Source organism: Salarias fasciatus, chromosome 11 (assembly GCF_902148845.1).
Source record: "Salarias fasciatus chromosome 11, fSalaFa1.1, whole genome shotgun sequence".
Lineage (NCBI taxonomy): Eukaryota > Metazoa > Chordata > Actinopteri > Blenniiformes > Blenniidae > Salarias > Salarias fasciatus.
This window is the reverse complement of record NC_043755.1, coordinates 14,741,243-14,753,318: the sequence shown is the minus strand read 5'-3', so window position 1 is coordinate 14,753,318 and position 12,076 is coordinate 14,741,243. Positions and strand designations below refer to the sequence as shown.

The following is a 12,076-nucleotide window of genomic DNA, read 5'->3' as shown; positions in this document are numbered from 1 at the left end:
CTTCTGAGGGCAGCTCATTTCACAGTGATTATTTAATAATGCTATTAATAATCCATTAAACCACTTGATTTCTCAGGAATTTGTACATTTTTTCATCATCTTGAATAAAACTAGAATTATTGAACGTCTTTAGACGTGGATCACAGACACACACCTTCCAGGAAGTAACTTTTAGGAAGTAACTACAATTGGTTATGGGAATTTTAGTGTGAAACTCAACATGATATATCAGGTAAGGGAGACGTGAGGGCGCCGTGACATTTCAGTGCAGTTAAAAATATTTCAAAGATTTTGCTAAGTGTTATGAAGCACAGCTGAAGCTATGCAGCAGTAATTGTCAATACTCTCCTGTTGTCTTTGTTGAAACAATATATTTAAAACTTCTGTGTTAACGTTATCAGCTGTGTGAAACCAGAGCATCATTTTTGGTTATCATACATACATACAACATGAAAGCAGCCATATGAATCCACAAGACATGTAAACCATGATAAAAACCCCAAAAAATCACACATGATGTGAAACAAGAACATGAAAAACAAGACCTGAAGAAACATTAAATACAGAATCAGTTACCAGGAACACAACAGACCATGTGGGGAGGACACATCATGGACCTTTGTTTTTTTTCACTTGACTCTGGAATAAAAAAAAAACATGCAAAGCAGAAGAAGAGAGCAGAATGCGTCATTGTTTAAAGGATGCTCCACATGCTGTAGCTGCATGTGTTCAGTATAGCCCCTATTTCCCAGTTTACATAAAACTTACAAATTCTAATTTTCGTCCAATAAGTCACGACTGAAGTTGATTCAAACTCGCGCTCCAAGCTTACACATCGTTCTCATTTCACTATCAGAGAGCGGATGAGGACATTTCGCTGCCCTGCCCTCGTGACGCAATACTGATGAAAAGCAAGCTCATCAATTTCTTTTTGTAGAATCAGGAAATCAGTGGATTGTGGAAGTTTCAGAAAGGAGAGGAATCTAAAAAGAATGGCGTTTTGTTTGTGATCATGAAAATACAAGAGCACGTTTAAATTAATGAGTGAATTTGTCTTTCTGTGAATATCTGAAGTAACGGCTCTGTTGCTCACACAACTCCACGAATATTGTTATAATTTAATTATATGAGTGTAAGCTCTGTGAGCAGTGTTCATGGTGAGGATGAGATTTAACACACACTGGATGAAGAAGACTTAGAATGTATCTTCTTGTTTTCCTGTATTCTGCCTTTTCGTTTGCCTGTGAGCCGCTCTGGATGAAGACAGCAGATCTCTGATGAGTTCCTGGAGTAACTTCCTGGAGCTGAGTGTTGTGTCGCTGGCAGGGAAACACAATGGCGGGGCAGAAGAGACCTCGGAGCTTTATAAAGGCCTTGTGGAGAATCTAAATATAGTCAGACGTGACTCAACGCTCGTCTTGTCGTTCAGTGGGCAGATCGCTTGTATTTTTTCCTCTGAGTTGCGCAGTTGCCAGGGAAACCCATGATGCATTCTGACAAAGCTAACAGCACAAAATATGATGAATGTGAAAGATTATCTTGAGTTTTTTGGGGGATTTTCTTAGTCATTTCTGCTCCGCGCTGAATTGAGCCTCCGGTCTGTGAGAGCTTTCCTCATTCTAACCCAAACACACCTCTCCCTATTTCATTCTGGTACAGGTGAGGGAGAGGAGTGGCATGACGTTAAAGAACGTCCTTCAGATCCCCCTTTTCACTCAGACATAAGTATCGTTTTTCTTTCACGTGTTGAAAAAAGCCATAAATTCCTCTGGTTAGTCAGCAGTGTTTAAGCACATCGTTCATGTTCACAGTAATGTGTCCTCACGCTCACTTTTAGAGGCAAACATGGCTTTTAAATGAGATTTATCATGATTCAAGTCACATGAATAATGCTTAAAAAAATATGAAAGCAATAATCTGAGAGCTAATTTTACTCCAGTTGGCCTTTGGTGTGTTTGTGTGTCACAGTTTGATAACACTGCTGTGTTTCGCCTTGTTGGGTTTAAGTTTTTCTACATATTAGCTCAGGCAGAAATGATCTGATGTTCAAGAAAAAAAAAAGAATTCTATGATTCATGTTCAATTGTGAAGGTTTTTCTTTTTTCTTTTTTTAATCAATTTGCGGTTATAGTGACTCAGGTTTCCCCTTATCTCTCCATTATGGGTATATTTCATAATAAAATGCAGACAACGGGACAGTTGTGGATCGATTTTAGGAAATGACCCTTGTTGTGACGCTGTAGGTTGAAACCTTATTCCCCCAGTTGGGAAAAGTAGTGGCGTGATAACAATTCATCGGCATGTTTCCACGCAATATGTGTTTTTGCGTCGTTTCCAGTAAGTGATGGCAGCTGCCCCAGTATGAGTGTTCAGGCTGCAGCTGACCCTGAGGTCGCCGACGAAAGGCCTGTCTACAGATGGGGGGAACACCCTCCTTTTAATGCGTCCGAGTCCCGTCAGCCAGAAATAAGCCAGTGATCTAACAGAGCTGTCCGTTCTCGTTCTCTTTATTGGTCCGTTTTCTCTCCACTGGATTTCTCTTCGTCTTTAGAATGAAGGAATAGAAGCCAGATGAAACGCAGGCCATAAATCCAACGTGGAAAATACTGAACTGGCAACGAAAACCACAACCAGCCGCGGATGTTGTTTAATTGTCCTGTTGCGTCGAACATGAAACCATTATTATCGCTCTCTGGTCGTAATCGTTTCACGCAGTCAGTCTTGTAGTAATCTCCATTTTCTTTCCAGCTTTTTTCCACTTGAGTGTCACTCAGGGCTGAAAGTGTGAAGACAGGAAACAACCTGGTCTCCAGTCCGTCTGGTGTCGTAATCCTTTCTCTTAATCTATAACAGCTTTCCTCCACACGTCTTGAATGACGAAGCGTTGGGATTTTTTTTAATATGGGGCTGCCAGGTTGGTTTTGACGTCATGAAGGGGCTGCAGTATTTCAGGAATATAGTGACACAACGCTGATTCTCCTTGTTCTCCACATTAGAAACGTTCAACTCGCCATGTGAGCCTCCCGACGTCAGGCAGCGGGAGTAGACAGGGTGGGGGAGAAGCGGCTAATTGAACACAGACATGTGTAGGGAAGTGATGTTCGGCTTCGTCATACAGTTGGTTTTTACTCCTTAAACTTTTATCCCTCCGCCTCCTTTTCCTTGACTCATTGAGCTCTCGCTGCACAGATTGAGACTTCCCCTGGTAAATCACCTCACGTCTCGGGCCCAACGCCGCAGCCGTACACCAAAACGCCGAGTAACGTTAGCGGTGCTGATGAGGAACTTGCCAGACGCGTTTACTCATGTGAGAAAGTATTCCAATCGACCCAGAGGTTGTTTTAAGTGTTATCAGCGCTCCTGACTCACACACAGATAGCGTCTCCTGTGTGGTGTCGGAGTGTTTCCCCATCCTGTGGTTATCTTGTGTTTCCTCTATTAAAACCTGCAGCTGTGAAGCCTTTGATATCAGAATAAACGTGTGTGAAAGACACAGATCAGGACAAGGGGGGACGGTCTGTTTCAATGTTGAAGGTGAAAAAACACACAATAGGGCTCTGAATAAAAATCTTTTTCCACTGCAGGACTCATTTCATCCTCTGTCCTGCTGTTGTTTATCAGTTGGTTTGCGGCAACACGACTCCTCCACATCTTCAACTGGAGCGACGAAACAAACCAGAGAGGATCACTGCCGGCAGATCCACAATCCAGCTCTTCATTGTTTATTTCTTTACAATGCACGATCCCAAGACCACGTTCTACAGTAAAGTCAAAAAAACAGAAACCTTTATGGTTTATAAGGAATCTTCATGGTCAGCAGGTTTTTAAAGGCTTTACTGAACAGTTAGGGTGGAGCTTCAGTTTACAGCTTATTAAATGGGTGTAAAAGTGCAGAGGAGGGACCACCTGTTATGAACTAAATGTCTTTTCGTGTTTTATTCTGTAAAAATAAAAAAGCCTCCATGTCTATTTCTTTATCAAAATAAATAACTATAAAAACATACGCTGTGTACAGTCCAGACATCACAGAAGTTGCCACTCTATTGGAAGCAGACATCGCGGCAGAGTGGGAATAATGCTCAGAGTCACACATCTCGAAGTCATTGTCCAAAGAACACGTTCTATCACGGCATCTCCAAACGCAATTAAAAGAGCAAAGCAACTAAAACAAGATGTGGGACGGCAGTGGTCTTTTCTTGGCTTAAACTTTTCCAAGAAGAACGGAGATGAAGTCAGAAAGTTTGATGAGGTTTTGCTGAATATCTGAAAAGTCTCAGAAAAAGGAAAGGTCCGACTCGCTGTCAGTGTCAGTTTCAAAATGCAGCACAGAACATTATCAATGCTGAGCAAGATACACATCTATCTCCAACAAATACAACTTGGTGTCTTTACATTGGATTACAACCCATTGGATTATCCAAACAACCATAAAGAAAATAAAACATTTAGACTCCCTCTAGCCATATTGTTGATTACCAAAATCAAAAAGAGCAGTCGACATATTTAAAAAGAAACACAGATGGAAATCTTCACTCTAAAGCATGATACGTATCATGGGACATTAAGTTATTTAGTTTTATAGATTCTGAACAAAACAAAGCTAAAATTCCATATGAAAAGAGGAGGGGCCCCAGTATAGAACCATGGGGCTCACCACAAGATGTCACACTGGGATGGGCAGAAGAATTGTAGCTTACTGCTGCTTAAAAGAAACAAAAAAAAAACATTTTGGCTGATAATGTCAGAGTGGAAAAGATAGAAAAATATCTGGTGTGAGCCACAGATTCAAATCCTTCCTAACATAATGACACATTGAGTGTTGTTAAAGACCAAAGACACAAACCAGTGGTTCAAAGTAAACTGCAAGCTGCAAACTCGTTCTTCATGTAAACACTTGAAGATATGACACGGTGGGCCTCTCGTCGAGAGCTTCACAAATAGCTAATGTGCAAAGGGAGTAAACTCATCCTACGTAATCTGTACTATTTTGAAATCAGAAGAGACCAAACATTTTCACGTGACCTTTTTTTTCTTGATCACATATTTTTTTTCTACAAGGTAATATCCCAGCAATAGAGAGAATATGTTGTACAAACAAAAATAGAAACATAAATTGAAAAAAATATTAAAACGAAACCTTACAAAGTAGTTATTTTTTTTGAGAAAGGGGTTGTTTTTAAATTAAGGTATTGTGATATTTTATTGCAGACATTTACAATAAAATATTGCAGAGAGTGAAAGGAGTTAGTTTGACTCCACAGTTCTTCTTTATATATGCTCACAGATTTACAGCTGTTTAATCCAACTGTACATGGTAATATATCATTGCAGATTTAAATGAAATTATAGATAGAAAGGATTAAACATGGGCTTCTGTGTCTCTTTGCACCATTTTTTATGATTTTTCTCCACTTTAGACGCCTCCTTATTTCAGTATGACAACAGCAGTCCTGCTCCGTAGATACGCTGGTATTAAATCCTGTCAAAATGTCTTTTCTTGTGATTGACAAGATTTTACAAATCATCTGACGCTGAATCTCCAAAGCTCTAAATGCGATCCTTATCACAATTTATTTTATTTATTGTTGTGTTATCAATTTTTTCTTAGGAAGGTGCTGATCATTGATAAGAGCACAGATGTTTAGGAATTTTTAAACACAATACTCTCCCAGGTTTTTTTGCACAAATTAAATTCATGTTTTGGATGTAAATGTTGTAAACAGATGCGTCTTTGTTTGTGTTCACAACTATTGCAGCGTTGATTTACCTTTATTTTTAACTTTGTTTATTGATTTTTTTGAATACTGTGATTGAAATCCACACAAAAACAGTAATGTTTATACTAGAAAAATATTTTATTTTGTTTCCACGCTCGTTCCAAAAAAACTCTTCACATTTTCAGAACATTTCCAGCCACAGCAACATACGAAGAAAACACTTAAATGAATATGTTGTATATTCTGTTGTTCTTCACATAACCAAAGTGCATTAAACAAATACAAACTTCACATATCAAGAACATCTGTAGCAACTAAGTAAACCATGTTATAATTCAGTTTTGTCAAAAACAGACAGTGTTTTGTTCCGCTTGTCCACGTTTCCCTCTGTACCGTCTGTAGTTTCAAGTAAGTTGGTAATAAAACAAAGTGCTGTTCGGGATCCAGTGCAACAACAGCAACAGCGACATAAATTCCCCAATATATTGATTTTGTGATCAGAAAATCACAGATCATGAGTAAAGAAGCGATGAAGGCCCGCTCTCTCCTTCACTGAACAACAAAAAGAGACAGTCTTCAAAAGTCTTCAGTGCAGTTTCATTCCAAAGTACAACACCACCTTCCTTATGAATATAATAGTAATAGTTTCAGTAACATTTAGTAAGAACCTCTTTTATGTCTTGGCTTGGTTTGTTTACCATCTGTATGAAACACCTCTGTACCTTGGAAATATAGGACAAAATAAATAAATGAAATAATCCAAATAAACTTAAATAAAGGTTGAAATGCAAATAAATTATCTTCCATTTCAAAACCTACACATTCAGTGAGTAACTCTGTCTCCGCCTCCGACAGGCCCGACGAAACCACACCAGGTAGAGGGTGATCATGAAGAGCCAGTAGCTCACGTAGGCCGCACAGCCAAATACGAGAAACCTCGTCTCCATCGTCTTGGCTGGCGTTGACCAGTCCTTCTTGCTCTCCTCGTAGATTGTGCGACAGAGCCCCCCTAATAAAATGAGCCCCCACACGGACAGGGGCAGCAGGGGCATGTAGTTCCCCACAATCTTCTTCCGGCCCGACGTCCCCCAGCTGCTCTTGTTCATGGTGAGAATGGCGAAGTACTTGGCGGGCAGCAGGCTGGTCATGTACAGGGCCGAGTACAGAGACATGAACACCATCACCGCGTCCAGCCGCAGCAGGCAGGCGTAGGCCGCCTTGATCAGCCCGATCAGCTGGATGCAGCACAGGACCCAGAGGATGTCCCACAGCGAGCCGGTCCAGAACAGCTGGATGATGGTGGCGGTGACGAAGAAGGGGAAGACGCCCGAGACGATGGCCTCGTAGGTCATCCACAGGTGGTGCTTGTGCCACCACATGGCGTTGTAAAGCCACTCGCGGAAGTAGGACTTGGTCCAGCGGGTCTGCTGGTTGAGCCAGCGGAGGAACTGGGCGGGCGTTTCCGTGTAGCACTTGGAGCGAGCTGTGTATCTGAGGCGGAGGAGGACAGGGAGACGTTTTATATTCAGAACCAGATGATATTATAGGAGGTTTGTTGCATCTTCGATGACACTAAAGCTGAACTTTACTTACTTTGTGGCGTAGCCCATGCTCAGCATACGGTTGGTGAGATGTCTGTCGTCTCCAAACGTGCAGTGAGTTCCCAAAAACTTCTGGTTGTACCATGACTCCAGGAACTGCTGAAGGATGTCATTCCTGTACAGACCTTCAGGGAGAAATTCAAGAAACCACAAATTCTTAAAATGTTACAAGCAATGGGAAGCATTAATACATCCGAAGCTATTTTATTAGGCTTGGTTAGTACTTACCCAGAGGGCCGCTGATACAGGAAACACAGTCGAAGAAGGACTGGCAGGACCTCTCAATGTTGAAGGCCATCCAGTACCTGAGGCTGCTCATGAAGCTGACGTACGAGTCTTTGAGGTTGAGGATCATAACGTCTCCGCCCACGGCGCCGTATTTGGGGTTGCTCTCCAGCACCTTGCACAGCTCTGCAGTGGCCAGCGTGTCCAGCTTAGTGTCTGAATCACACACCTAAAAAAGAAAAAAGGAGGAAGTCAATGGAAGTCAGAGTGTCACTTTCTCGAATTCTTTTTCTGATAAACATACTTCGATGACTTGCATACCTGGATATAGTCGACTGTCGGTCCGAGTGCCTTGAACGCCGTGTACATCACCTCCCGCTTGCCGCCCCACTTCTGCATGATGCAGACACACTTCTTGGTCTGGATCAGGTGCTCCACTTCCTTTCTCTGAGGGTCCTCCTCCATTACGTAATCAGCGTCTCCGCCCGGACCCACCTCCGGCCCTGTTCCCACGCCGCCTCGGCCCTGCGTCGGGTCCCACGTGTGATAATTGTTCTTCCACACGTAGCAGCCCGGATCCTGGTCTGCGAACACCTCTTTGAACATGTCCATCATGTACCGGTCGTCGGGCGAGTTCCCGTCGATCACCATGATGACGCGCAGCAGGTCGGGGGGGTATTTCAGCGCCTTGATGGAGTTGAGGCACTCTCTGAGATAGACGGGGTCCTCCTGGTACGCAGATATGGTGAAGCCGACCGTCTTGGTGAAGCTGCAGGGCTCGGTGCGGCCTTTCATCCGTCGGTGCTCGATGAAGGCGAAGAGGCTCTGGACCAAGACGTGGAGCGACAGCAGGAGTCCGTAGAAGCCGAAGGAGATGATCCCGTAGGTGGACGTCGCCAGCTGGACGCCGTCGACGTAGGCCCACACCATCAGGCCCAGGACGAACAGGGCGAAGAGGAACGTGAAGACGGCACGCACCGTCGAGCCCAGCTTCTTTAACAAGGGCTTCAGCTCCATTGTTTTCTTATCTAACAGACACAAAACAGAGAAGTCACAGGGAGTTAACAACGTCTGCTTCAGATCAGAGCATCTGTTCGTTCACCTGGATTCGTTAGGAGATGTTGTAGCAACATGCACATCGTACGTCTTCAGTTTTACTCCCATTACAGCTTGTAAAATAGTAAAGGAGGGACTCCTCATGTATGCATTCAGTCATACTATAGCCATGTGCAGACGCTTGGAAATAACAAGGGTGTTAAAATAAATTACTTGTTTTATTGTCTGTCTGGAAAACTTGTAAACTAGAAGTAACTTGGAAAACAAAACAGCTCACAAATGCTTTAAGTTTTTCTATACTGTTTTTAAAGGACCAGTGCTGTTAATTCAAAGGTTTTCACTAAAATGTAGCAGGTATACATATGTACACATTAGTAACTGACACAGTGGATCCCAAAAACTAATTTCTTCTGAATTTGTGGCCATTTCTCATCATCAACATGCATTAAGTACATTTTATTTAATATTTCATCATACCCTTGCATATTTAATTTCTCTCAATGTTACCTGTTGTAACGACAGTTTCTTTTTTATTTTTAATTAAGCAACTGAATGTAATAATTTCCCCATTTCTAAACTCATGAAAACCAATAAAATATGTTACTCAAACAATCAATAACCTTACTTGGAATAATTGTATGACATTTTTCTTTCACACAAGTATTCTTTTCAAACATAACATAACATCACATAGTAGATGATGTTTTTACCTTTGCTCAATTATTGTTTGATTAGAAACATAAAATTATGAAATCACTGTTTGTATCAATTAAGCAGCAGCAAAACCGTAAGAAGCAAGAGAGGATATCTTGATGGACCCCTACCTGGTGTCACGCTTCCCTGCCTTCAGAATAAGAGAGCCTCCTGTGTGGCACCTGGAGGGGAAGTTTGTTGGCTTTGCTGGACACAAGGTGGAAGCTGGGAGGAAGCCACGTGCGCGCCTTTTTATATAGAGGACTGCGAAGAGTGCGCGCCCCCGCTGACTAAGCCGTGCGTCAGGAGGAAGGCGGTGGTCCTGCTGGCCGTGGACGTGAGTGTGCACGGCCGCTTTGTTATTGTCCTCGCCATGGAGATGTTTAGTCTGCCGCCTACTGTAAAGACAGAAGCGGCCCGAACTCTTCTCAGTGGAGGAGGCTGGAGCAAAGAGGGATGGAGCTGGATGCTGGGGCGCGTCCACAGAAGTTTTAACACGGGGCTCATGGGGCACTATACTGAACCAGGCCTGGGATGGCTAGAAAGACATCATTAAAGACATATCTCTTTAATATTTGACTTTTTTTTTTTTTTTGTGAATAAATTCCATTGTTCTTGAATTTGTCTTCCTTTGTTAACATCAATCATAAAGGTTTTCCCTGTAGGGTCCATTGTGCAAATGTATGGAACAATTGGTATGTTATTTATTTTTTTTTTCTATTTTATATATCTGTGAAAACATATTGTAAACATGTGATTAGAAACGAGTGACGAAGCTTCAAGTTCTGAAATTAATCTTTCATCAAATGTGTTGTGAGCACAGAGCAGAATGTCTACTGATGCTGAGAGAACAGATGACTACTGCAGCAGTAAGAGCTGGTCCACAGGTGAGAGGCTGCCCTCTGCTGGCGCTCTCTTTAAAGTGCACAAGCTACAGAATAAATTAAATCTAAACACGTGACAGTGAGGAGGGAAAGCTGAACCTGGGCTGATGGAGAAAAGCTTAACCTTGCCTGTATTTTACCTCCAGTTTGTAGCTTCGGAGGGAAGCTGCTGGCCTGCTTCACTTCACCCGTGCCACTGTCCTGGACCTAACCATGATTACATCCTCGAAGACTCACTTTGCAGAGAAATTTGTTGACCGCTCACGAGGGTCCACACCCTAAGCCACTGGAGCTGGCCCCAGTCGACGGCTCGCTTCATGTCGGACCCAAATAGAAGCCATCAGGAAGTTGATGTCATGTACAGAGAGAGCCGCTGCCTGTTCAGGCCCGGCCGGTGGCTCTGACTGACACGTGTTTGGTTTTCCCTCTGTGTTTCCAATGATCTACATGACAACAGGGTGCAGGGGATCGTTTTGTTCGATTTATCTGCAGCTAGTTACTGAACTGCTTTGTACACTAGTGGTCTAATAAATCAATAATAAGTCAGGATGAATATGTTTCTTCTGGTTATTACTATTCACTTATTTTATTCTCTAATGTTTGCGTTCACCTTTTATTGTGACATGAAAGACAAAGTTTAAGATGTGGCTTTCTTCTGGCTCATCGGTACACTCACGCAGGCTCAAACTGCAGCGTGCGACCACATCAAGCATCAAGACCAAACGCTCTGCTGCAGGATGAAGAGGCCTTTGCCAACATGCCGGAACATTCAAGTAACTAGTAAACATCATTTGTGGAATACCAAAGGAGGCAAAACTAAAGAGTGTTACCAGAATCAGTATTTTATCCAAAATCACGTACTTAAGGACGACAGTGCCGCCTCTGGCATGCACTACAGAGATTAGAGCTATTTATTCTACAGAGGCTTCAAGTCCTCGTAAACCTCGTGAGGCCCTGGTCGTTATGCAGTGGTCAAGCAAGGGCCTAGTGACTCACCCATCTGGTCCTGCACCACACCCAAGCCACCAAAATCCACTGAGATCATTTTTAGGATTTGTTCTGATCAAGTCTTGCCATGTGTTCACCTGATGCTGGAGGATTAGAAGCGTGCACTTTGCTCCATGGCGGGTCGTGCGTTCACCTCTTTAGGGGTTCCATTAACTTTCGGGCTGCACCAAAACACCATCATCTCTTATATTTTCAGCAAACCATAGATGAAAAAGCAGTCGCAGTCTGCAGTAAATACCATATTTGTAGCAGCGCTCCATAATCACTGATTATGGAGCATCAGCAGAGTGTGCGACTCGCTTTGCAGTTTCATCCCACAGAGAGCAGTGCGGCGGCACGTTTAGTCTTTTGTGATTTACTGTCGGCTGACTGTAAATGCCAGGTCCGTTCCCCAAATTCTGATGCGTCCGTGAGCGTGGAAGCCGCCCGCCTATTCATTGTCAAGTCATTCTGAGTCAGATCTCGGCGCTTCAAATGCTGGGACAGCCAGAGCCGCCACACGATATATCATCCTCCCAAATACTCGCCAATTTGATTTACACCCATGACTGCTGAGGCTATGAATTATACACAAGTGGCTTTTGAGACCGTATGCTGATGATACACTTGTCTCAGACACTTGTTTAGCAAAATTGCTGTCTGTCGGTTGTGTCGCGGTAACACGTTGAAGTAAATTTCAGCATTTTGTAAAAGCAGCGGCTGCACTGTGTGGGGAGGGACGCAGTGTGCAAGGAGCCAGGCAGATGAGTTATCTCTTCAGAAAGCGTGTCGCAGTTTTAGGTACCTCAAACGATACACCGATTGGCGTGTATGAACCACACACGGTGCGCGCTATACATCATCTAACCACTTTTATTGATGTCAAATGCAAATCCCGAGACGACTTCACTCT

At 43.0% G+C, this 12,076-nt stretch overlaps 1 protein-coding gene across 1 annotated transcript; it reads right to left on the bottom strand.

Moving 5' to 3' along the window:
• Positions 1–6,532: 6,532 nt before the first annotated feature.
• has1 (hyaluronan synthase 1) lies at positions 6,533–8,560 on the bottom strand. Its single transcript, XM_030102938.1, has 4 exons — positions 7,865–8,560; positions 7,547–7,772; positions 7,311–7,443; positions 6,533–7,208 (listed from the first exon to the last, which is right to left on the bottom strand). The coding sequence occupies exons 1-4, from the start codon at positions 8,558–8,560 to the stop codon at positions 6,533–6,535; spliced, it is 1,731 nt and encodes a 576-aa protein (XP_029958798.1).
• Between the last annotated feature and the right edge of the window lie 3,516 nt (positions 8,561–12,076).